Source organism: Quercus suber, unplaced genomic scaffold, assembly GCF_002906115.3.
Source record: "Quercus suber isolate HL8 unplaced genomic scaffold, Cork oak 2.0 scaffold_33, whole genome shotgun sequence".
In the NCBI taxonomy this organism is placed as follows: Eukaryota; Viridiplantae; Streptophyta; class Magnoliopsida; order Fagales; family Fagaceae; genus Quercus; species Quercus suber.
Genome location: NW_027069498.1, coordinates 531,409 through 559,254, shown reverse-complemented (window position 1 = coordinate 559,254; position 27,846 = coordinate 531,409). Strand labels below are relative to the sequence as shown.

Genomic DNA, 27,846 nt, shown 5'->3' with positions numbered 1-27,846 from the left:
GACAAATGAAAGAACCTCAACAAACAAACCAGGTCTCATTATTAATTGATCCGGTTACCGTCCCATGTGGGGGTCAAGTGCAATAATCAAGTCACATCACATGAGTTGCATGAGTAAAGTCCAAATGAACTGACAGAATCTCAACAAAGAAAACAGTCATAAATGAAATTTTCCCATTGCACAAGTACTAATCATATATAAACAATAAACAAACCTTGAGGACTACATCTCCTGTGAGAGTTGGGACTTGGATTGTTCTCCCCAAAATTGCCTGCAATCCAATAAAATCAAAAACAAATTAAATAACTAGATCAAAAATAAAAGTTTTTTTTTTTTTTTTTGATAAGTAATAAAGATTCTATTAACGGAAAAAAAGTAATTCAATTATTTTTATCATTCCTCTAATCGCTTTTAGTGACCTAATAAATATAGAAACAAATCAAAAAGTACCTAAAATTTTCTGCTACCAGAAAATTCCTGAATGTATCTTTAAGAACATCTATCTTTAGCTTTATATTCCATCTTTTTGAAACCATAATCAACCTACAGTCCCTAAAACCTTCTTCCTCAATTGCTAACAGGCTGACTGAGGAGGTGTTAAGAAACAGCATAACAGGTGACTTCTTGGAATTCATCTACAAAACTCAAAAACTCGTTGGAAAATCTTCTATAAAGATAATTTTCCACATTTTCAAGTGTTAGTTCTTATCGTTTTTATCACCATACTCTTAGTCCATTTCAAATCTTCGTCCTGGTATACATAGTGAGAAGAAGTAAATTGTGGGTATATATACTATTTGAGATGTTTCTGTACACAGGTCAGAAAATAGGCTGACCTCCAAAAATGTTGATTCAATCATCCACAAATACATGTTAAAAATATATATGCATCTCCAAGTCAGTTTCCCATGTGTCTGACATTTAAGTTTAACCTCTATTCACTTCATAATTACAGATTACTAAATTGCCCATCAGTCCAATATCTAATAACTGTAAGTTATACTTATACATTAATGTTGAAAAATGACAAGCTTCGTAAACAACAACTATAGAACTTCTTTGACAACTATTTAAGCCAATTTTGATTATGTAGGTGCATTTTGTTAGAATTTGGATTGTCAATTTGAACAATTTGGCATTTTGATATTTATCAAACTATTTGTACTAGATTATTTTGTAGGTTAAAGTATTTGGCCTATGTGGCATTTTGAACTATTTACAATGGAGCTTATGGTTATTTTGAATTATGAGAATTACTGTCTATATATATGAGCAAGATGATTGGTAGAGATCATAAAAATTGAACAACAACTTTTTATTGTATTTATTGTCAAAATTTTAGTATGAAAACCAAATTCATTCTTGGTTTTTTATTTATATTGATTACATTAGTTGGTTTAAATAATACACATATTTTAAAATATACAAGAAATGTTATAAAAATTTTATGCATACCAAACACAAGAAAACGTTTGCAAGCGATCATTTTCAAGGTCTTTCCAAAAAATGCTCTTTGAAAAATGACTCATTTTTTAGAAAACGTTAATGCTAAAATAAACAAAGCGTAAAAATTCAGAATAAAGTCAAAGATAATTTTAGCTTAGGCATTTAGCTTTTTCTCAGCAAAGACCTGAATGCAATTAATATTTCCTAACGCTAAACACAATAGCTATTTTATTCAAAAATCTCATACAACGCACTGTTCAAGACATCCATGCACTACAGGCCACCGATACAAACAAAATGAAGACATTGGAAAGCATTACCTAGTAATACTCAAAACAGCGTCTACATTTATGTCAGCACCTTCTCTTCGGAAAACAGGATCTTCGCGAACCTGCAGAGAAGCAAATGATATTTTACAGTTTAGGGGTTTGGGGGAAGGCATCCAAGCAGTGAAGTACCCACTAAAAATAAACAAATGATGACTAAACAAAAAAAAAAAAATATATATATATATATATATATAGTTACCTTAATGACAATATAAAGATCACCAGGTTGATTTCCATCAGGATCTGCTCCACCACTTCTACTCACCTTTATGGTCTCATCATTATCTACTCCTGCAAATGGCAAAGGAGAGTCAAGCATCTATAAAAACTAGCTTATACAAAACCGATTATTTTTCTTTTCTTCTTAAAGCTTAAAAAAAGAAATCTGATTTTTGCTACCTGATGCAAACATACCTGTAATTATAAAATAAAGCCTGCAAACCCAGCCATTTCATTCCCAAATCCCTACTCTACTATATCCTAACAAACCATATACAAATTTTAAGGCCTGAATTGATAAGATCATGCATTAGACTCAGTAGCAGAGGAATTTATTCTACACCAAGCTAGGATAAGAATAGCCTGACAACAGCACGAAATTTTAGCAACGCAACCACCAGAGACAAAAAAAAAAAAAAAAAAAAAAAGAAAAAAAAAGAAAAAGAAAAAAAAGAAGTAAAATCCTAAAATGAAAAAAGAAATACCTGGCACGATATTAAGCTTGACTGACTTCGTTTCTAATACAACTTGCCTTCCTTTGCACGACTTGTAAATATACTTAGGCTGTGGAAAAAAAAATTAACTGGTATTAGAGACTTAGAAAAACCATGAACAATTTATCTCTAATATAACAAACCAGTAAAAAAAAACAATAGGGATAGAAATATATAATATAGTAAATTTTGCACCAACCATCATACATAATCAACACAAATGGAAGTGAAGAAACCACTTAATATCAATGAGTAATAAAGTCATTGAGATTCATGTACAGTACACGGATTAAACCGCAAAAAGTTTCACACTAGAATCAACTTCACCTGCAGATGAGCCCCACATCTAAAAGCTATCCCTGAATTTCCCTAGAACCCAAAACGTATAAATGCAATTAGCACGTCCAGTAATTCAGCATGAGAAGGCTAAAACAAATATGTCTACAATTGTTGATCACTTCTTAAAAAATGAGCTTTTATACTCATCAAAAAAAAAAAAGTGAGCTTTAAAATTTGATTCAAAGGTTCTATAAATAAAATAAAATAAAATAATGATTTAACAGAAATATAGATGGGGGCTTTGACTTATAAAATTGTAGAACAATGTGTTAGGACATATGTGTTTCACTTGTTAAGAACATATGTCATTCTTTTATGTAATTGGCTAATCCTTTAACAAAACGCACTTTACTTGTAATTGGGTAGTTCTAGGTGTTTTTAATACTTCAAGAAACAAGATTTCAAGATCAAGTGTTGAAGTCATCAAGTCTGTCCAAGAAAACAAGCCGATAGCGCAAATTCATTAAAGCTCGACAACTGTATCTATTGAGCTTAAGAAAGCTATCTCAAGCCCGTAAGCTCAACACCTGCTCGACAGCTTCTTGACACCTCCTATCTATCGAGATTTAAGAAATTCAGAATTCTGATCTGATTTTTTGGGATCCGTGAATGTGTCTTTTGGTCTTCTTTTCTCCTAATCTTAGACATATAAAAGGATTATTTTTAGGATCGTCAAACAGTTCACAAGTTGCACAAGCATTGAGAAAACTCTGTTGAAGCAAATTGTGACCAGAGAAGAAGTTCTTGCCCTAGTTCATCTCTTTTGAAGAAGTTGCTGTGTATTTGCACCTTTGGGTTTTGTGACCAAGCATCTTCTTGATCTTCATCGTGTAGGATGAACTGAAGAACTTTGCAGCCAACCTCTCTTTCAGTTGGAATTGAAGTCGCGTATTGGGATCCGCGCATTGGTTAATCACGTACTTGGGAGCCGTGCAACAAAAAGGGGGAACTGTCACTACAGAACAAGTCCAATTGGGTATTGGGGTAAAGGTTCAACTGTAGGCTGGTAAGGTACTTGGGATTCTTTTACTTGTAACCGCTTGTTGTGATAATAGTGGAGTTTCGGGAGTGGTGACCTGAAAATCACCCGGTGGGGTTTTTGCCGTAAGGGTTTTCTCCATTTGTGAACAAATCACCGTGTCATTTAATTTCCGCTGCATAACTAGTTTATTGGTGATTTGTTTGTGCTACCACGCGTTTGCATGTTAAATTGATTAATTAATAACTTGGCTAATTAATTAATTGGTTTAATCGCAAGGGGTCATTCAGTTTGTGGTCTATTAAGTGGTATCAGAGCAGGCACACTTTGATTAGGGTCGTCAAACAGTTCACAAGTTGCACAAGCATTGAGAAAACTTTGTTGAAGCAAATTGTGACCAGAGATGAAGCTCTTGCCCTACTTCATTTCTTCTGAAGAAGTTGCTGTGTATTTGCACATTTGGGTTTTGTGACCAAGCATCTTCTTGATCTTCATCGTGTAGGATGAACTGAAGAACTTTGCAGCCAACCTCTCTTTCAGTTGGTATTGAAGTCGTGTACTGGGATCCGTGCATTGGTTAATCACGTACTTGGGAGCTGTGCAACAAAAAGGGGGAACTGTCACTACAGAACAAGTCCAATTGGGTATTGGGGTAAGGGTTCAACTGTAGGTTGGTAAGGTACTTGGAATTTCTTTACTTGTAACCGCTTGTTGTGATAATAGTGGAGTTTCGGGAGTGGTGACCTGAAAATCACCCGGTGGGATTTTTGCCGTAAGGGTTTTCCCTATTCGTAAATAAATCATCGTGTCATTTAATTTCCGCTGCATAATTAGTTTATTAGTGATTTGTTTGTGCTACCTCGCGTTTGCATGTTAAATTGATTAATTAATAACTTGACTAATTAATTAATTGGTTTAATCACAATGGGTCATTCAGTTTGTGGCCTATCAAGTGGTATCAGAGTAAGCACACTTTGATTAGGTTTAATATTTACTGTGTTGATCCATTGACTCCTGTTTGTCATGGATAGAGGACAGTTATTAATCATACCTCATTTATTTGATGGCACTAACTATGCATACTGGAAAGTACGCATGAGAGCTTTCTTGCAGTCTTTAGATGAGAAGGTGTGGCAAGCTGTAGAAATTGGCTGGACCAAGCCAAAGGAAGCGTCGGCCGATTGCGATGAAGCCAAGATCAAGGCGGAAAACTTCAACAACAAAGCGTTGAATGCCCTATTTAGCACAATCACCAATGAGGAATTCAAGAAAATATCCTCTACTGAAACTGCAAAGGAAGCATGAACCATCCTTTAGACAACCTATGAGGGTACAAAGGCTGTCAAGGATTCAAAACTTCAGAGGCTCACTACAAGCTTTGAAGAAATAAAGATGGAGGAGGATGAGTCGTTCGATAAGTTCTATGCCAAGCTCAAGGACATAGTGAACTCAGCCTTCAATCTTGGAGAAACCTTTCCTGAACCCAAGATTGTAAGGAAAGTACTCAGATCTCTACCCGAGAGATTCCCTGCCAAGATTACGGCAATAGAAGAATCAAATGATATTGATAAGATTCCTTTGATTGAGCTGGTTGGAAATTCGCAGACCTATGAGCTAGGGTTGACCAGAATTGGCAAGACTGGTAAAGGCAAGAGCATGGCCTTAAAGGCAAAGAGCAGTGACACAGATGAGTCTTTCGATGATGAAGATTCCAAGATAAAGTCCTACGTTACAAGGCAGTTCAAGAAGTTTGTGAAGAATGCCAATGGAAGGAGCTTCAATAAGGACCACAGACAATCCAGTTCCTTTTAGTCTAAGGGGCAAGACAAAGGGAAAAATGATGCTAAGGATAGCGGTTAGTACACTGTTCCTGCAGGACCAAAGTACTTTGGATGTCATGGATTCGGTCACATGAAGCATGAATGCCCCACATATCTCAAGAGCATTAGGAAGAGTAAGGCACTTGCTGCAACCTTGAGTGACACTGAGTCTGAAGATGATTCCAATAATGAGGATGATGGAATCTTAAATGCCTTCACTGCCACAGTCAATCCTACTAAAGGGATTGTTGATGAAATGGAAGAAGAAGAAGAATTGGTGGACTCTAAATGTAAGAAGATGGATGATCAAGATGATATCCATTCAGCCTATGAGAAACTATACAAGCTCTTTGAGAAGCATGAGAAACTGTATAGGCTAGCCACCAAAAAGCTCAGTGATGTGGAACTTGATCGTGAAGAGCTTTCCACAAAGTTTGATGAAGCTAATCAAACAATTGGTGCACTGAGGTTTGAGAACAATTTCTTGGCTGAGAAGACCAAGAAGCTTGAAGTGGAACTGTTTCAAGTCAAAGCTCAATTGGAAAGGACTTCAAGTGCAAAGCTTGATGAGATGCTTAGCAATCAAAAATCTGCTTCAGATCGAACAAGTTTAGGATATGGTCTTTCTTCCTCTAATACTGCTTCTACTAGTGCTACTGTTTTTGTTTCTCCTGCTAATAATACTGAAATTGAAAACACTGATGTTAAAACTGAATTAGCTAGTGAGAACCTAGACAAGGGTAAATCTATCTTAGGAGCACCCCCTAAACAGGATAAGAAAGATATTAAAAACCCTAGGGCTAAGAAGGCTAACTCTCAAAAGCCAAAACAGAAGAAGCAGCATCTCTATCATAATTGTGGAGCTGCCGGTCATACTCGACCAAATTGCTACAAGTGTCTAGCCACTCAACAGAGCAACGGCATGATAGCATTTGGAAGCCAAAATTAGCTTCAATCCTCTCTTGCTCCTCTTGGAGATCTTCTAAAAGCCCTCATGTTCCTTTCGAACTTAAATGGTTTAAATTCTTCCCCCTCACCGCCGGTTCAAGGATTCAATCAAAGGAAAGGTTCTTCCAAGGTGTGGAAGAAAAAGAACTCGAAGTGATTTTATCACTTTCTTCTATCTTCTTGTTTTTTATTGTTGCATTACTTGTGTGTTTTGCATTTTTTTTTTAGTCAGTCTAGTTTTATACTTTGCTTTGATAACATGTTTTTGTTTGTTCATTTTCAGTTTTGTTTATTTTGTTTTTGATATAAAAATTAAAAAAAAAAAATTGAAAAATTGAAAAATACAAAAACAGTGTGTGTTTTGTGTACATTGGTACTTGTGTACCTTGGATGGCCATTGAAACAAAGTCTTCTAAATTTTGTATCATTTGTAACTTAGATGAGCATCTCTATGCATAACTAAGCAAGTGAGCTTTGTGGCTCTTATTTGTGATGAGTAAGATTAAGTCATCTCTTGAACTTAACATTCATATCACTCTTTTTGACGGGTAGGACTAGAAAATCCTAAGAGAAATGTATAAATAATCATCTCACCACTGTTGCTCCCCAATCATAATATGACACCTGTATGCTTCGGCATAGCAAAAGTGCAGTGTCATAGACACCTGTATGCTCGGCATAGCAAAAGTGCAGTGTCAAAGACATTCGTATGCTTCGGCATAGCAAAAGTGTAATGTCTATGCTTAACATGTTGGGTATTTCTTTTCTCTCTCTTATATGCCCATGCATGATATGCTTAAAAGAAAATATGCAAAGAAAATAAAAAGCAAAAAGATAAAAAATGCTTTAAAATGATTGCAAGCGTGTTTTCTAGGAGATGTGGGAGTTATAGGATGTACCTCAAAGGTGATAGTCCCCATCAAAAAGTTATGATTGTGTGTGAGTTAAAGTTATTTTTTCATATCTCAGTTCGTCATAACATGTATACACATATGCAATCTTGTGATGTTTTTCACACACAACACGCAATATTCTTTGCTACTCTTGTTACATGTGCAGGTACAATGTGATTTGGCCATCACAAGTGTTCACATGTGCTAATGTATACTCACTAAACTGTCTTGACTTGTTTTTGAAAAATAAATTTGGTTAGACTTGTTTAGTGTGTGTATGTGTTTCTGAGGATTCATGTGCTTAAAATGTTTGATGAGAGATGATTTTGAGAGCTTAATATGCTGATTGGATCATTGATTGAGGTACATGTTGGATTGCATTCATGTCTGTGTTTTTCACTTATTGAAAAACTGTTTTAAAAAGCAAGCTCGACACCTCCTCGATACCTTGCTATTTGTCGAGCTTCTCAAGCTTTTCTTTATCGCAATCTCGATACCTCCTGGACACCTAGTGGATCGATCGAGAAAGTTTCTGTCTCCTCGATACCTTCTCGACACTTGGTGGATCGATCGAGCTTCTGTTCTTTGTTCTGGTGTTCGTTCCTCGACACCTCCTCGACACCTGTAGCTGTCGACATGCATTTTTCTCGACACCTTCCTCGACAGATGGCTCGACACCTCTCGATACCTCATCTGTCGAGATTTACTGAGGTTCCTATATAAGCTCTGTTCGCGATCTGGTTCTCATTTCTCGATCTCTCTCGATCTGTAAGCGACTGTTCACCTCCCAAACTTAGTTTTCTCTCTCAAAACCTTCAACCCACGTGATTTTCGGCTCTTCCTTGCTTCAAATCACTTGGTATGATCTCTTTTTCCTTCATTCTTCATGCATTTCATGTTTTGAATCTTAGGTTTTGGGGTTTTTGAAAAATTTTGGGGTTTTTCAAAATTAATGTGTTTTTCTTGAAATTTTGGGATGTGTTTTCATTTAAATGTGTTCAAAGTCTCATGCATTGCATCACATTTGCATTAGAATGGTATTTTCATGCATTTAGATGTGTGTACTATGTTTGTGTGCTGGTAGGTTTGGATTGGGCTGAGCCCATGATGAAATTTCTTTTGCATGTCACATATTCATGCATCCCCATGCATACGTACTTTCTATTCAACATATTTGATATATTTGAATTGCTTTGGGACTTTTCTGATTGTCTTTTTCTTTCTCTCTCTCTCTCATTCTGTTTACGTTAGTAGTGTCTATGGCACCTAAGCGTAAATCTACTCCAGCTCGGAACCCTCTGCGTTTTAGAGCTTCTTCATCTTCTGATTCTGCTCATCGTAATCTTCGGTTCCGTGATGATGATGCCTACAAGGCATTTTTGGAGAACTTTTCTAGACGAGGTGTTTATTCGGAATGCCAAGTCATTTTGGCGGACTTCGCCGACACTGACCTTCCCTCTGTCATTCACAGTAGAGGATGGGAGTCACAGTGTGACGTCCCAGTCACATGTCCTCTCATGCTCATTCAGGAGTTTTACTCCAACATGCACGGGATTGATCGTTCAGTACCTCTCTTTTTCACTCGCGTTCGAGGTACGCGCATCCCTGTCACACCGCAGCTTGTTGCAAATGTGCTTTGGGTTCCTAGGATAGAGTTTCCTGACTATCTTTCTTGTGATCGTCTTAGGACTGTGTCCAAGGATGAGCTCATATCTGCTTTCTGTGAGCGCCCTTCGGAATGGGGTGAGCGTCAGTACACATCATGTCGGCCTTTGCTAAAGGTCCTAGATTCTTAAACATGGTGATGACTTTTGTACTCCATTCGCTTTCTCACTACAACTCCATCACAGAGCCTCGTGCTCAATTTTTGTTATCCCTCCTTGAGCATCTTATCATAGATTTTCCTTCTCATTTCATTTTGTCTATTATAGATGTTCATTTGGATGCGGCGACCCGTGATAAGCTCGTCTTTCCTTCTGCTATCACGAGGATTCTACGCCATTTTTCCATTCCTTTTCCCGTGTCTGACCATTTCACTTTCATGTGTGTCATAGATGCCGCTATCGTAAAACATAGTGAGGCTTAGTTTAGGTCGAGACAGCCGGATTCCACTCCTCTCTCCCGTTCAGCTCCATCCGGATCTGCTCATTCTACATCAGCTCCTTCTTCCTCTATGAGCGATGTTTCACTTGGAGACATCATGGCAAAGTTGCAGCGCATGGATGCTCGTCTCGATACACTCTCCACTGAGTTGTATCAGGTGAATATTCGTGTTGGTCGTATTGCACGACGGCAAGCGACCATAGGTGGTTTTGCTCCTAAGGCTACTCCTTCCCCACCTCCTCCAGCAGCTTTTGATTTTGAGGATGATGACGACAAGGATGATGATGATGATGGAGATGCTAACTCTACTGATGAGATGTCTACTTGACACTCTACCCTTTGTCACTCGTGACAAAAAGGAGGAGTAGTTTTAGGATATGAGAGTAGTCATCTTAGGGGGAGAGTTAGTCTAGGACATTTTTTGTAAGGGGGAGTGTTGATACTGTTGATACTTGAGGGATGTAGTGAGGATATGATGTATCTTTTCTTTTCTTACCTTTTAGATACATTGTTCTTGTATATGAGGTCTTGTGACCAGTTTTACATACCTTGTATTTATATTCATTATATGTGGATGTATGTTTCTTTCACCTATCTCTACATGTGTTGTTTCTTCTCTATCTTTATACACATGTTTCTTATATTTGTATGCAATCTATTATTTCTGTTTCACACAAGATGCCTTGATGAGTTTTGTTTAAAGTGTTTCAGAAATACAGGTTGTCAAAGTCTACTTGCCATAAACTCTTTTCTTACAAAGTTTTTCAAGGGTTTGTGTTAGGATAGATTTTATTGTATTCAACAAGTAAATATGAGTTGAGTGATTTATGACTTCTCTTATATGTTCATTTTTTTTGTTGTGGTTTTGTCACGGATTGCCAAATGGGGAGATTGTTAGGACATATGTGTTTCACTTGTTAAGAACATATGTCATTCTTTTATGTAATTCGCTAATCTTTTGACAAAACGCACTTTACTTATAATTGGGTAGTTCTAGGTGTTTTTAATATTTTAAGAAACAAGGTTTCAAGATCAAGTGTTGAAGTCATCAAGTCTGTCCAAGAAAACAAGCTGATAGTACAAATTCATTAAAGCTCGACAGCTGGCTCGACAACTAGCTCGACAGTTGCATCTATCGAGCTTAAGAAAGCTGTCTCAAGCCTGTAAGCTTGACACCTGCTCGACAGCTTCTCGACACCTCCTATTTGTCGAGATTTAAGAAATTTAGAATTCTGATCGATTTCTTGGGATCCGTGAATGTGTCTTTGGGCCTTCTTTTCTCCTAACCCTAAACATATAAAAGGATTTTTTTTAGGACCGTCAAACAGTTCACAAGTTGCACAAGCATTGAGAAAACTCTGTTGAAGCAAATTGTGACCAAAGACAAAGTTCTTGCCCTAGTTCATCTCTTTTGAAGAAGTTGCTGTGTATTTGCACCTTTGAGTTTTGTGATCAAGCATCTTGTTGATCTTCATCGTGTAGGATGAACTGAAGAACTTTGCAGCCAACCTCTCTTTCAGTTGGTATTGAAGTCGCGTACTGGGATCCGCGCATTAGTTAGTCACGTACTTGGGAGCCGTGCAACAAAAAGGGGGAACTGTCACTACAGAATAAGTCCAATTAGGTATTGGAGTAAGGGTTCAACTGTAGGTTGGTAAGGTACTTGGGATTCCTTTACTTGTAACCGCTTGTTGTGATAATAGTAGAGTTTCGGGAGTGGTGACCTGAAAATCACCCGGTGGGGTTTTTGCCGTAAGGGTTTTCCCCATTCGTAAACAAATCACCGTGTCATTTAATTTCCGCTGCATAATTAGTTTATTGGTGATTTGTTTGTGCTACCACACGTTTGCATGTTAAATTAATTAATTAATAACTTGGCTAATTAATTAATTGGTTTAATCACAAGGGGTCATTCAGTTTGTGGCCTATCATAATGCACAAGGACAGACCAATTATATTATACATCTGTGTGTGTAAGAAATAGACTTTGCAGCAAAATTTAAATAATTGGTTTTTTTTCGGCATACCTTTCTTGGCCTAAACCGACGATCACCCAGGAACTTTGAGGTCGTTCTACGCTGTCCAGAGCCAGCCTCCACACAGACCAGCTATCCAAACACGTTTTGATTTCCAGTTTATATAACCTACGAACCAAAAACGTTTCTCTAACGGTGTTGCACACTACTAGAGTCATGCAAACATAACCCACAACCTAAGAGCCTCACAACACTCTATAAACGCTATGAGAAATGCAGAATTCGTCCACTGTTCAATGGGTACCATTCTTGGTGTTTATATACACACCACTCCGTTAATATTGAGTGAGATAGTGGACTTAGTGGGGTAGTGTAACAGTCTATTACCATTACTCCTAGATGTTACAATCTGAGGAAAATAGAGGGACATGCTTACATTGGGTGTCTGTCCATATTCTTTCAGTTTCTAACATCTTCCACTCATCCACTATAAGCATGGCCCTATTATCCATCTCTCAATGTGTTTCTCAGTGTGTTCATACTGGCAAATAGGTTGTGTGACCGCCGAACACACTTAAAAAAAAAACATATTTGGGAACACTATACTAAATCTTATACCAAGACTAGCACAGCAACATCCCTAAAGTATCTCATTATGCCCTAGACATATATACACATATCGAATCAAGCATCTCTAACCCCTCTTGAGTGTAATACTCAGACTTATGCTTGATCCATCATAACTATCTAAATGAACTCACGATTATTTCGCTACCATAAGCGCTATAACCTGTCGACAATGAGTACAAATATAAGGATGTGTTACAAAAAATAGTCTTCCCTTTGCACTCATGTCCTTCAACTTTGGTCCAATCGCTTTCCCAACAATGTCCCTTTAGACCGAATCCAACATGGCCATAGGTAACATGCCAAAGTAGCAGACATCAAAATCTCAGCTTCATGACATAGTCAAAAGTAACAAGGGTATAAGTAGGATCTTATGAAAGATCCATGGGACTCACACGGTGGAGAAGCAAGGATTTATTCTCTCACCTCCGCTTTTGGTCGAGCAAGCACATGTAGTATGAAATACATGCTACGGTGGAGTTCTCTTAAGTAAGAGCGTATGTCTTAACTCAATACACCATACAAATCTTAGTCTAGTCGCAACTCAAGCGCCTAACTTAAGTCCTTTATTCGCTTACCACCTCAGGCATTAAATAAGGTCTCGCATCTGGCTAACCACAGGCTACATGGATCATGGGCTATCCATGTACAGTCTAATCAAGATAAATATATTATAGACCTCATCTTAGTCCCAACTAAGGCGACATCTGTTTGTGTCAACCATCTATATATGCTACATAAGCATTGAATGACACAATGTCTCATCTCTGCTCACTACTCAAGTGCCAGAGGTGATCGCTCGTGTGAGTGAGACAACCTAAGCCTGTCGACATACCTTTTATACCACAGAACTCATCATATGGTATATGTGTGTGTAAACATACATATTATTAATTGAATAACATCATATGTATTTAAAACAAAATATTCTGAAATAGTACAATAAATGGTAACTAAAAACAACATATCATCATATTCTACGTAGCCCTAAACTCCTAACATGAGCCTGAAAGACATCCCTTCCTATAGGCTTTGTAAGAGGATCAGCAATCATGAGGCTTGTAGAAATGTGTTTTAGAACCACCTCATTGTGAGCAACCATGTCTCGAATGTAGTGATATCGTATATCAATGTGTTTGGTTCTACCATGATACTTAGAATCTTTAGCATAGGCAAGTGCTGCCCTGCTATCACAATGTACCGTAATGGGATCCGAGGCATCCTTAATAACCTCAAGATTCTGAAAGAACCTCCCAACCAAACTGCTTCTTGAACAGCTATTGAACATTCTACATACTTTGCTTCCATAGTTGATAATGTTATATAGGGTTGGTTCTTTCTACTCCAAGTGATGGCGCCATTATTTAGCAAGAAAGCATATCTAGATGTAGATTTGCGTTCATCTAGGTCACTGCCCCAATCAGCATCACTATAGCCAATCATACGCAAATCTGAACCTTGATAACAAAGGACGTAGTCCGCTGTCCCTTTTAGATACCTTAAAATCCTCTTGACAGCTTTCCAATGAGCAAGTCCTGGATTAGATTGAAATCTACTGACTAATCCAACAGCATAACATATATCAGGCCGAGTACACATCATTGCATACATCAAGCTTCCAACTGCATTAGCATAAGGATCACGTGCCATCTTTTCTTTTTCATCTTAAGTCTTAGGACACATATCAAGGCTTAGGCTCTCATTTTTGGCAACTGGAGTATCTATGGGTTTGCAATTATGCATTTGGAAGCACTCAAGAACTTTCTTAATGTAGGTTTGTTGTGATAAGCCTAAAAGTTTCTTTGAGCGATCCCTAAGGATTAACCCCTAGAATATAATCTGCCTCACCCATGTCCTTCATCTCAAAGTTAGAGGACAACCACCCTTTTGTGGCAATAATCATCTCCATGTCATTACCGGCTAATAATATGTCATCGACATACAATGACAAAATAATGAAACTTCCCTTGGATTGTTTTACTTAGACATAGTGATCTTCTTCGATCATCGTAAACCCATTCGATAGAAAAGCTCGATGAAATCTCAGATACCACTGTCTAGATGATTGCTTTAAACCATTTATGGATCGCTTAAGTTTGCACAATTTGTGCTCTTGACCTTTGGTCACAAAGCCAATAGGTTAATCCATATAGATTTCTTCATCTAGTTCTCCATTGAGAAAAGCTGTCTTAACGTCGATTTGGTATAATTCCAAGTTCAAGTTTGCAACAATAGCCAGAATGAGTCGAACAGAGGCAAACCTCACAACTGGAGAAAAGGTTTCCTCGTAGTCAACACCCTCCTTTTGAGTGTATCCTTTCGCCACTAATCGAGCTTTATACCTTTCTATTGACCCATCCGCCTTGCGTTTGATTTTAAGAACCTATTTGTTCCCAATTGCTTTACGCCCTAACGGTAGGTCTACCAGATCCCAGACCTGATCATAGACTCCATTTCATCATTCATTACTTTCATCCACTCATCACTAACAGAAGATGAAAGAGCCTCTTGCATAGTTCTTGGCTCATCATCATCTTGTGAAGCAATCATGAAAGCTTCCCCCTCAATCTCAAAACGATGATGAGGAACATTACCACGGTTGCTTCTACGAGGCTGAGGTTGTTGTGGATCAACTTCTAGTGGTGTGCTCCCACTAGGTTGTGAGTTGTTCCCACTGTCTCTAGGAGTTTCAGGAATTTCTTCCTTCTCCTCTACTAGTCTATTTGGGGTGCCTATCTCTTGATCCATCATTTCATAAAGAGTCAAGTTCTTTTCAACCTCACCTATGTTAGGGAATTCACTTTCAATGAAATCAACATCACATGACTCCAATTCAATCACACTTCCATCTGTTTGTTCACCTATCAACACATAGCCTTTGGAATGCTCAGAATATCTTATAAAGATACACTTCTTTCCTCTAGGCCCTAACTTCCCATATCTATGAGAAGTATTGTGAACATAACTTGTTGAACCCCATGGCCGCAAGTTATTCAAGTCAGGTTTCTTGCCGGTCCATAGTTCATAAGGTGTGGAAGATACTGATTTGGAGAGCACTAGGTTAAGTATATAGGCTGCAGTCAAAAGTGCATCCCCCCAATACGAAATCGGTAGGTTAGCTTGCGCCATCATTGACCTAACCATCTCTAGCAGTGTTCGATTTCTCCTTTCCGCCACACCATTTTGTTGCGGTGTATAAGGCATCGTTAACTGCCTTGTAATTCCCTTTTCATCACAAAGCTCCTTAAATTGCTCAGATAGATACTCACGCCCACGATCAGTTCTGAGAGCCTTAATGCTCTTGTCTAATTAATTCTCAACCAATATCATGTATCGTCTAAAGCAATCCAAAGCCTCAGACTTGTGAGAAATCAAATAGACATGACCGTAGCGTGTAAAGTCATCTATAAATGTGATAAAGTAGAAACCTCCATGCCTTGCCCTCACATTCATTAGACCACATATGCCAGAATGGATTAGTTGCAATGGAAAAGATGCCCTTGTGGCTTTTCCAAATGGTTTTCTTTTTGACTTTCCCACAAGACAATGTTCACATGTGGACAAAGTCACCTTAGCGAGATTGCCCATAAGGCCTTCTCTAGCTAACCTAGTCATCCTCTCTTGCCCTATATGGACAAGCCTAGCATGCCATATACTTGAATTATCAGAAGCATTATCAGATGAAGTCAAAAAAACTAAACTATCATTATTATAATATTCAATATCCAAAATTAAAAAACCATTTGAAATAAAACCACAGCCATAATAAACTGTTCCCAAATGCAATAAAACATAATTATTCTAAAAAATAAACCGGAAACCAAGTCTTAACAAAGTAACTACGGAAAGTAAATTCCTACGGATCTCTGGAGCATACAGTACGTCATGGAGTAAAAGAGTGCGACCACCTCACAATTCTAGCTTGTAGGTACCAATTCCAAGTACCTCCACGCTAGCTCCATTTCCCACCTTGATGTCTCTACTGCCAACAGGAATCCGGCGGTACTCCACAAATCCCGCTCTATCTCTCGCTACATGTTCTCTTGCCGCTGAGTCTTTTTTGGCTCAGTGCATTCACGAGCAAAATGTCATTTCTTTCCACAATTATAACAAGTTAACTTAGACTTGTCTTTCTTTACGCGTTTTCCTCTAGTATTGCGCTTGACAAACTTAGCCTTTTTAGAAGGCGGCCCATTAGGTCTCTCTTGTCCAGGAGCGTAATCAGGTTGCTTGCGTTTAGGCCTAGATGCCTTACGCGAGCTAGTCTCAGCCATGTGCACAGAACTAATCGGCTTGGTTGCTTCAAGGCGCTCAGCTTCAAGTTCCAAGTGACGAGCCACATCATCAAATGTTTTGATGTTCTCATTGTGTGTCAAATTTTGACACATCGTCTCCCATGAACTTGGTAGTGAATGAATCACTGCCTGGACTTGTTGTTTATCAGTAAGATTGTTTCCAGCTGATTTGAGCTCTCGAATCATGGAGGACATCGCCCTAAGATGCTGCTTCATCATATGTTCAGAGCGCATCTTATATGAATCAAATTTCATTGTTAAGCCACGCAGTCTAGTGGCTGATGTCCCACCATATCTTAGTTTTAGAGCTTTCCACATGTCTTGTGCAGTTGTATATTGCTCAAACTCACCAATCAAGTCATAGTGCATGCTGCTTAACATTGTAAAGTGCGCACACAAATCCTTCTTGCGCCAACTTTCATAGGCAGCAAGATCATGTTGGTGTTGCTCAGTGCTTCCCTCATCGAGTTTACTCAACGAATGAGTTAAGAGTCTCTAGGACTTCTTGCTCATTCAGCACATACTGGATTTTGCAGTGCCAAATATTGTAATTTTCACCATCCAATTTCTTTCCTTTATTGAGATTAGCAACTATACCTTTAGAAGCCATTTCACTACAAAATTTCATAAATAGGACATTACACACACATTTCAAAAATTTTGACGTTCGATCTAAAATAAACTTAGATAATTAACACACGTCGCAAGATCGAAAATTTGCTAAGCTTCCTAATCATCTCTTGCGCCACTAGTGTTTATTACAAAGCTTAATTTTAATCAATTCGTGCAAAATTATGTATGAGAGATAACGCAACTCAACCATACTCCCACTATTCCATATTTCAATTCTAAACATATTTACAAAATATATGTATTAAAATTAATTTACCAATATTATCAATTAACTATTAAGCCAAACAATTTACCAATATTATCAATTAACTATTAAGCCAAACAAGCTATCACAATTTAAACTCATGAGAACAATTCATATAGGCATCTCATTATTTCACTAAGAAATAATAATTTCTTTGTCATGTTAAATATGATATTTAACGTTGTGTAAATATTTTTAATACCATATTTCACTAAGAAATAATAACGAAATTAAAAAATTTAAGGAATCAATTAATTTCATATCATTAAATATTTCTATTTCATATCATTAAATATTTCTTAAAAAATATATACACCACCAATAAAGAGCAGCATTATCATTAGTAAATTGCAACAACCCTTTAAATTTAAGAATAATGAATCGTCCTGATATTTAAACTAAAAATACTATTCACCTGTCATGCTACAGGAATAAGAGTAATTCAGAACAAACAACAAAAACCTCTTAAGCCAAAAGAAAATTTATGGCCCCACCATCTTCTTCTTCTTTCATATTTTATTTATTTATTTATAATAACGGTGAAACGGGCTTTATAGGCATCAACGTGGCCCACTGTACAGTTTATGCTAAAGGTATCTGAGCAAATACAAATTAATTTAGGTAGTAAAATATTGTGGGACCTTATTTTATTTTATTTTATTTTATTTGCTATCTCTCTCGCCCACGTGATGTGCAGGCTGCTGTTAGAGTCCCTAGTAATTCACTCTCTAATTCTCTTACTCACTCAATATGGTAGTTCTTCGAGGGAACTAGTCCTCCACTGATTCTTTGAGGGAATCAACCTCCAAGTTAGTCTCAATGAGAGCTAAGTAAATGTATTCTTATTATATCCTTCTGTTACAATTATTTCAGTCTTTATACTAGTTATTGTCTTACTGTTGGTACACCTTATTACAGCACACACACCAACTAACAATGTACAATACTTTGATGCTTGCTCTAACTGATTTGCTCTAACTGATTTTGTACAAGTGCCTACTGCACACAATTATCACAGCTATGATGTCTTGTACCTAACATTACCCTCCCCTTTTAAAGAACCTTGCCCACAAGGTGAGGGAATTGGTGCTACAGCCTGTGAAGGAGCTCCCAAGTAGCATCATCTGGTGAAGAGCCATCCCACTGCACGAGAACCTCAGTAACCTGTCTCTGCCTCCGTAACTGGACTGATCTTTGCTGCAATATTGCAACTGGTTCTGGAGATAAGTGACCCTGGTAATCCACTGGTGGTAGTGTAGGAAGAGGAGAGATGTGCTGACCAAGCTTAGCCTTCAAGCATGAGACGTGAAAAACAGGGTGAATGCATGAATTTGGAGGTAAGTCCAGCTTATAAGCAACAGAACCAATCTTCTGCAGAACTTGAAAAGGGCCAAAGAACTTAGGTGCCAATTTCCCAACCTTCTTTAATCGAATGGTCTACTGTTTAAAGGGCTGCAACTTGAGGAAAACCCAATCCCCCACCTCAAAGTGTCTCTCCACTCTATGCTTGTCAGCCTGAAGTTTCATTCTGTCCTGAGCAGCAACTAAATTAGTCTTGAGAAGACTTAAAATCTGCTGTCTATTCTGCAAATACTCCTCAACAACAGCAGCCTTAGTGAGTCCAGGAATATAATCCAAAAGTGTGGGTGGTTGAAACCCATAAAGAGCTTCAAAGGGAGTAAGTTTAGTAGCTGTATGATAGTTGGTATTAAACCAAAACTCAGCTAGAGGCAACCACTCCACCCATTGCTTAGGTTTGTCTCCTGCAAAGGCTCTGAGATACTGCTCAAGGCTTTTGTTGACCACCTCTGTCTGGCCATCAGATTGAGGGTGATAGGCAGATGACATAGCCAACTCAACCCCTTGCAATCGAAATAATTCCTCCCAAAACCTAGAAGTAAAGATAGGGTCCCTGTCACTAACTATAGAGTTAGGCATCCCATGTAACTTGAATATGTGTTGCATGAACAAAGAAGCAACCTTAGCAGCTGTATAGGGATGGGATAAAGGGATGAAATGAACAAACTTAGTAAGTCTATCCACTACCACAAGCACAACATCCTGTTTTTGAGATTTGGGCAATCCTTCCACAAAATCCATACTAATAGAGGTCCAAGGAGTATGAGGAATAGCCAAGGGTTGTAAAAGACCAGCAGGCCTACTGGTTTCATGCTTGATTCTCTGGCATATATCACAACATTTAATATAGTCCTTTAAATCTTGTTTCATTCCCCACCAAAACCAATCCCTTTTGGCTCTATGAAAGGTTTTCAAATAGCCTGAGTGCCCACCTAAAGGACTGTCATGCACCAAGCTCAACACTTTAGACTTCAAACTGCAGTTGCTGCCCAGAAAAATTCTACCATTGTAGAGCAACAAACCATTCTGCAAACTGAACCTGCCAGAAGCTTCAGAACTGCCAGCAATGGACTGCAAAATCTGTTGGACTTTTGCATCTCCATGATAACTAGCCTTAAGCTCTTCAATCCAAGTAGGAGTAGGAAAGGAAATGAGAAACAAACAGCTATTGGAATCAGCTTGGAAGTCAATACAAAACAAACTGCTAACAGCCTCGGAAAGTTCCTGTTGTTCATCAATGTTCTCACTCCCCGGTTTCCTAGATAAGGCATCAGCTACCACATTTTCCTTCCCTTTCTTATAGGCAATAACAAAAGAGTATCCCAGCAACTTAGTGATCCATTTCTGTTGCATAGGAGTTCCAATTCTTTGCTCCAACAAATGTTTCAAACTTTGATGGTCTGTTTTAATCACAAATGGTTTACCCAATAGGTATGGTCTCCATTTCTTTACTGCTGTAGCCAAAGCAAGTAACTCCTTCTCATAAGTGGATAAATGAATGCTCCTGCCTTTCAAGGCTTGACTATGGAAAGCAATTGGGCGACTGGCTTGCATTAACACAGCTCCAATACCATAACTTGAAGCATCACATTCTACCAAGAATGGCTGAGAAAAATCTGGTAAGGCAAGGACTGGAGGATGAGACACAGCCTCTTTAAGATTTTGGAATGCCAAATCAGCCTTCTCATTCCACTCAAATGCATCTTTCTTGAGTAAAGCAGTAAGTGGGGCAGCAATAAGACCATAATGTCTAATAAACTTCCTATAATATCCAGTTAAACCAAGGAAACCCCTCAAGGACTTCACAGTCTTAGGAATAGGCCAATCTAACATGGCTGCTGTCTTCTTAGAATCTATCTGCACCCCTTCTCCAGAAATAATATGGCCTAAGTACTCAACTTCAGAACATGCAAAGGCACATTTGCTTCTTTTGGCAAAAAGCTTATTGTTTAGTAAAGCTTGTAAAACAGTTTGGAGATGCAAGACATGAGAACTCAAATCAGGACTATACACTAGTATATCATCAAAAAACACTAACACAAACTTCCTAAGAAATGGTTTGAATACATCATTCATGAGAGATTGAAAGGTTGAAGGAGCATTAGTTAACCCAAAGGGCATAACTAAAAATTCATAATGGCCTTCATGAGTTCTAAATGTTGTCTTCTCAATATCCTCCTCTTTCATTCGAATTTGATGATAACCCAATCTCAAATCTAACTTAGAGAATACCCAAGCACCACTTAGTTCATCCAATAGCTCATCCACCACGGGAATAGGAAACTTATCCTTCACTGTATCTTTATTGAGAGCTCTATAATCCATACACATTCTCCAACTACCATCTGCTTTCCTTACTAATAAAACAGGAGATGCAAATGGACTTTGGCTATTTCTAATAGAACCAGAGTTAAGTAAGTCTGTAACAATATTCTCAATCTCTGATTTCTGATAAAAAGGTACCTGTATGGTCTCTGACATATTGGTTGAGTGCCTGGCTTGAGAACAATCTGGTGCTCATGTCCTCTACATGGTGGTAAGCCTTTTGGTTCCTCAAAAACCACAGCAAAGTCCTCCAGCAAGGACTGCACCTCTGGTGGAAGGAGGTGCTGTGCAGATGACTCCAGTGGCTGTTGTGACACAATTTGCAGAAGCAGCCCCTTCTGATTTGATTGTTTAAGAAATTGATCTCCATCTTGTATGACTGAACCTGTGGGCTTGATGCCTTGCAGCCACACCTTCGAACCTTGATGCAAGAACTCCATCTCCAATTGTTTAAAATCCTAACTGATCAGACCTAGTGTACTTAACCATTGGGTGCCTAAAACCACATCACAACCCCCCAATGATAAAACATGCAGATCTACCAAGAAGTCTGTGCCTTGCATTTTGATCAACAAATCTTTACATTCACCCTTAGTTCTGATCAATTCCCCATTAGCCACCCTAACCTCCAAAATCCTTGTAGTATCTATAGCCAATTGCAAGGTTTTCACCAACACAAAATCAAGAAAATTATGAGAACTTCCAGTATCCAAAAGTATCACAACCCAATGCCCTTTAATTTGACCCAAAACCCTCATAGTTCCTAGTGAAGGGCTACCCAACAGAGCATATAAAGTAATATCAGCTTGATCCAACTGAAAGTTTGCATTATCCCCAACTTCGACAACTTCAACTTCATTAACCTCTTGCACTTCTTCTATCATGAACAGCTTCAGACCTTTACACTTGTGTCTGGGCTGCCATTTCTCATCACAATAGTAACACAGCCCTTTTTTTCTTCTTTCTTCCATTTGCGTTGAAGTAATCTTTTGTATAGGAACTCTTGCCTTAGACTCATTCTTACTGTCAGATTTTTCCATTGGTTGTTCTTGCCAATTGCTTCTGCTGAACTCAGAAAATGGCCTATAGACCTTCTTGCAAGTGGACAAATATTCTTCTTGAATTTTAGCTAACCCAAAGGCAGCATTCAGAGTTCTTGGACTTTGCATCCTCACTGCCAATCTAACTTCATCTCTTAACCCACTCAAAAAACAACTAAGCTTGTGAGACTCAGATAAGTTTCTAATTCTGTTACTTAACAACTCGAATTGGCTCTTGTAAGCAGCCACAGTAGTAATCTGTTTTAACTTGGTTAAAGCTTCCATGGGATCATCATATGATGAAGGTCCAAATCTAACTTGAATGGCCCTGACAAAGGTCTCCCAAGAATCCAAAGATCTTTCACAATCTTGGAACCATATCAATGCCTCATCATCAAGATGATAAGAAGCATTCAAGATCTTTTCTTCCTCAGGTATTTCATAGTAACGAAAAAATTACACAACCCTAAAAATCCAAGCAGAAGGATCACCACCACTAAATCTGGGAAATTCTAACCTAATAGGAATTAGAGCACCAACCTCAGGTCGTGGATGGCACATAGGCTGTTGCAGCACCTCTGCTTCAGGACATCGATTTTCTTGGTGATGATTTGTTCTTTCCCCTTGATTAACTGGTTGCTGTACTGCTGGTAACCTCTCTTCCATCATAGCTTGCATTCCTTTGAAATTGCTATCCAATTGTTCCAATCTTCTTGAAATAATCTCCATGGTAGAAGCATGATCATCCAATCTCTGTTGTACCAGCGAAACAGAGTCACTCAACAGAGAATATCTGGTTTCTTGCACCATGGTTGAACCGGCTCTGATACCAAATGTTAGAGTCCCTAATAATTCACTCTCTAATTCTCTTACTCACTCAATATGGTAGTTCTTCGAGGGAACTAGTCCTCTACTGATTCTTCAAGGGAATCAACCTCCAAGTTAGTCTCAATGAGAGCTAAGTAAATGTATTCTTATTATATCCTTCTGTTACAATTATTTCAGTCTTTATACTAGTTATTGTCTTACTGTTGGTACACCTTATTACAGCACACACTCCAACTAACAATGTACAATACTTTGATGCTTGCTCTAACTGATTTGCTCTAACTGATTTTGTACAAGTGCCTACTGCACACAATTATCACAGCTATGATGTCTTGTACCTAACAGCTGCCCTTTTTCTTTTTTTCTTTTTCTTTTTTAAAACCCTTTTGGCAAGTGAAACACGTGCAGGAGTGCAGGTTGTCTTCAACCTTCGCCCTTTCAATTTCTTTCAGCCAAAAACATGAGTTTTCAGACATAAAATTCAAAATTTTATATCTTCTTCATTTCAAGTCCATTTTTAACGTACCATATACCGATTTAAAGCTTATAACATATAAATTCATAATATGAAATCATATTTTGCAAATAAAAATCATATAAGAGCAGTTTTATCCTTAAAGTTTCGGTGTTCTAAGTTTTGTTAAACTATATCTCATGACACACTAAGAGATTTGCTACGAAACTTAAAGTAGATATTGATACATATAATATAAACAACATATATTAATTTCAAGGCACGAAATGCTCAGAATCAAAACTTGCCATTGAAGGCCATGTAAGGTGCACAGAAATTCATAGCATACCACAGAAGTATAAAACGCATTAAGAACTAATCATATACACCTATGACATCGAGAACAACCTATAAAAGCTCTGATACCAATGTAAGAAATAGACTTTGTAGCGGAATTTAAATAATCGGTTTTTTTTCGGCATATCTCTCTTGGCCTAAACTGACATCACCCAGGAACTTTGAGGTTGTTCTACGCTGTCCAGAGCCAGTCTCTTGGCCTAAACACATTTTGATTTCCAGTTTGTGTAACCCACGAACCAAAAACGTTTCTCCAACGGTGTTGCACACTACTAGAGTGATGCAAACATAACCCACACCCTAAGAGTCTCACAACACTCTATAAATACTATGAGAAATGCAGAATTCGTCCACTGCTCAATGGGTACCATTCTTGGTGTTTATATACACACTACTCTATTAATATTGAGTGGGATAGTGGACTTAGTGGGGTAGTGTAACGGTCTAATATTATTACTCCTAGATGTTACAATCTGAGGCAAATAGAGGGACATGCTCACATTGGGTGTCTATCCATATTCTTTCAGTTTCTAACAATGTGAGAAGCCAAAAACCAATTGAAAAGGTAAACAATGCCAACCAATAATCACGAATTAATAACTTAAATTCTGTCAACCATCATTCCTTTTATGTTACCAAAAAAGTATTTTCCAAAGAGACATTATGAAACATCCATAGAAAAGTGAGAAAAAATTAAATTGAAGTTTTTTTTTTTCTAGAGTGCAATTCAGTTGATTACTTTCAGATTTTCATTAATGAGTGCGTGTAAATTCAGATAAATGCAACATACCGGCACAATTTCCCGTTCTCCATGACACTGAGGACAAGTAATCTGCACCATAAATGGGCCCTGTTGCATGGATTTCTGGATAGGCAGCAAAACATCAAGTTAAAAATGTAAAAATAATTTTTATCGTCCTTAAAAATGTATAGGTTTCTTCTTCCTAGCAAAACTGACCGTTCCTAAACCTTTACAGCGAGTACACTTTTCCGGTTTGACTCCAGGGGCAACACCACGCCCACCTGCAAAACTCCAGAAACAGAATAAAATCTTACATTGGGAACCTTTCCTCCAAACTAAATTAACTCTACCAACCAAACAGAGCAAAACAACCAAAATTCTGGAAAAATATCTGCCAGCAGTAAAACTGCAGAATCATTTGAAACACTTGATTAGTGAATAAAAACCACCATACCACAAGGTTCACACGGCAAATGAGTTTGAAATGTCACTGTCTTGGTGCTTCCCCGAACAGCCTCCATAAAGGATAGTTCAAGAGATTCCTGTGATCATTAATCAATGATGAAATGCATGTCAAAAGAACCAAATCGAAAACATAAAAACAAATGATATGTGCATAAACAGCAAGCAAACCTTGACATCTTCACCACCCAGTCTACGACCAAAGAAGTCTTCGAATATCTGATCTCCACAGTAGAGAATGCCACAGCATGCAAATTAAAATATTGCATTAGATTTCAAAGGTGAAATTAGCATCCTTAAAAAAAAAAAAAAAAAAGGCTACAAATGCAGACAATGTTTGCAATACATCATCATCCCATCCTTAAACCAAACCGTGGACATTAGCACAAACAGCGAAACTACAAATGCAGATAATGTTTCCACTAGGCTTTATAAGAATTATAATTAAGTGTATTTATCCCAAAAAAAAAAAAAATTATGATTAAGCGTATGATGAAATTGTTGTGGAACTTATGGATGCAACTCAGAAAGATTTGTTTTTCCATGGCCCTACTATTATGGTGCAGGCACTCTATGCATTAATGGAGCATGTGAAGATGGACCACTTATCAGGTGGCAAATGCATTAGCAAGAGGCCACGAAGCAAAGACAGGATACTGTGTACAATTATGTGACCCCTGCTTTTTTTTCCTTAGCAGTAGATGCGGACTTGGTGGGAGTTTGCTTCCCTAGCATTTGTGGTGTGAACAATTTTTGAATTCTATAAATGTTGTTTAGCACCAAAACAAGCAATGCCCAAATTTTCAGTACAACTAAAACTAAAGAAGGCAGCACTCAAAGAAAAAAAAAAAGAGTTAAGGCAGCACCTATACAATAAAAGCACTGACAAAATAGAGCCACAAATCGATAAAACTAAAACCAATAGAACAATTCTGAAAGAATGTACTTACATTGTCTCGGAAGAAATCTTTAAATGGATTATGAAAATCATTGGGAACGCCACCGTCTTCTTGTTGTACATATGCTGATGTGTCCCAGTTGGATTAATAGAAGGATAGTCTATTCAAGACGACTAATCTCCAAGAATGGGGAAAAGGAAAGGAAATTTTGGTTTAATTCTTTGTTGCCTCTTATTCATCATGATTCAACTTAAATACATACCAAATAACCATAACTGATAACAATGACAGCTATTCTACCTTAGCCGCAACTTTGGCTAAACTAGATAATAATTATAACACTTATCCTAGATAAAGATAACAATCTAATAACAAATGATAATAACAAAAGATAGCAGCAACCTAATCTCCCAGTTACAAACAACTGAAGGAGTCCTTTATTAAACTAAACTCCTGGAGGCAGAGGCAATCTTCATAGCAAATCCACGGTACTACTTAGCAGGTGAGTGTAATCCAGACACAAGGCTTTGGGACACAACATTCCTTTCCCCTTGAAGAAAAATCTTGTCCTCAAGATTTAAATTTGAAAATTGTTGCTGGAGTGCATCATAGGGCTCCCACGTGGCATCTTCCTCATTGGTTCCAACCCACTGCACCAAGGCTTCGTGCAACACTTTCTTGCCATTCTTAACCCAACGAAAATCAATTATACATTTGGGCTCCAAGACCATTGTGCCATTGTCCCTCACGTTGGGTAACTCTGGTGCTACACGATCAGAATGTCCTAGCTTCTTTTTTAACTGCGAGACATGAAAGACCGGATGTAATCGAGAGTGGGTCGGCAACTCCAATCGATAAGCCACCTTCCCCAACCGCTCAACAATTTGATAAGGTCCATAAAAACGCGGCGAGAGCTTCATATTCCCTCGTACTCTTAAGGACATTTGCCGAAAGGGTTGTAACTTTAGATAAACCATTTCACCCGGTTGAAACTCTAGCTCGCGACGGTGGCGATCTTCATACAATTTCATCCGATGTTGGGCCTTAAATAAATTCTCCCTTAGCTGCTTTAATATCTCATCTCTCTGTCCCAAAGTGTTCTCAACTTGCGCCACTGCTGTAGTTCCATGCTCATATCTGTGAATCGTCGGTGGAGCTCGCCCATAGACCACCTCAAATGGTGTCATGCGTGTGGCGGTTTGATAGGAAGTATTGTACCAAAACTCAGCCCAAGGAAGCCACCGAACCCACTGTTTCTGTTTAGAACTCACAAAGCACCTCAAATATGTTTCCAAACATCTATTAAGAACCTCTGTTTGTCCGTCACTCTGCGGATGGTAAGCCGAACTCATATGCAGCTCAGACCCTTAAAGACGAAAGTATTCAGCCCAGAATTGACTTGTGAATGCCGGGTCTCTATCTGAAACAATGGAACGCGGCATTCCATGCAATCGCGCCACCTCTTTGACAAAGGTTTCAGCCACTGTTTTAGCCGAATATGGGTGCTTGAGGGCAATAAAATGCCCATATTTAGAGAGTCGGTCAACCACTACAAGTATCACAGAAAACCCATTAGAGGATGGAAGTCCCTCAATAAAATCCATGGAGACATCTTCCCACACACGATCCAGAATCGGTAACGGTTGAAGCAACCCACCTGGAGTTTAAGAGTCATACTTACTACGTTGACAAACATCGCAATGTTGAACATACTCCAGAATATCTCTCTTCATTCCCACCCAGTAAAAATTTGCTGCAACTCGTTTGTAAGTTCGTAATGCTCCAGAGTGCCCACCAAAGGGTGTATCATGAAATTCATGGATAATCTTCATCTTGTGACGAGATCCAGCAGGTAGAACCAGCCTCCCTTGGTACCATAGCAACCCATCATTGTCTGAAAATTTCTGAACAGCAGCCTCTCCCCTTTTAATTGCATCTCGAAGGTCAGCCAAACTTGGGTCCTGACGGGCTTCACAATGAATTTCTTCCAACCAAGCTGGCCGTGGACAAGAAATGGCAGCCAAGTCTCCATGTA

At 38.3% G+C, this 27,846-nt stretch overlaps 1 protein-coding gene across 1 annotated transcript; it reads right to left on the bottom strand.

Annotated features, from left to right (window-relative positions):
- Positions 1–96: 96 nt before the first annotated feature.
- Positions 97–25,937, bottom strand: LOC111982932 (chaperone protein dnaJ GFA2, mitochondrial-like). Its single transcript, XM_065770627.1, has 9 exons — positions 25,863–25,937; positions 24,499–25,131; positions 2,480–2,558; positions 1,975–2,066; positions 1,767–1,837; positions 1,542–1,548; positions 468–635; positions 215–271; positions 97–129 (listed from the first exon to the last, which is right to left on the bottom strand). Exons 2-9 carry the CDS (start codon positions 24,565–24,567, stop codon positions 97–99), a joined length of 576 nt encoding a protein of 191 aa, XP_065626699.1. The 5' UTR covers positions 24,568–25,131; positions 25,863–25,937.
- Between the last annotated feature and the right edge of the window lie 1,909 nt (positions 25,938–27,846).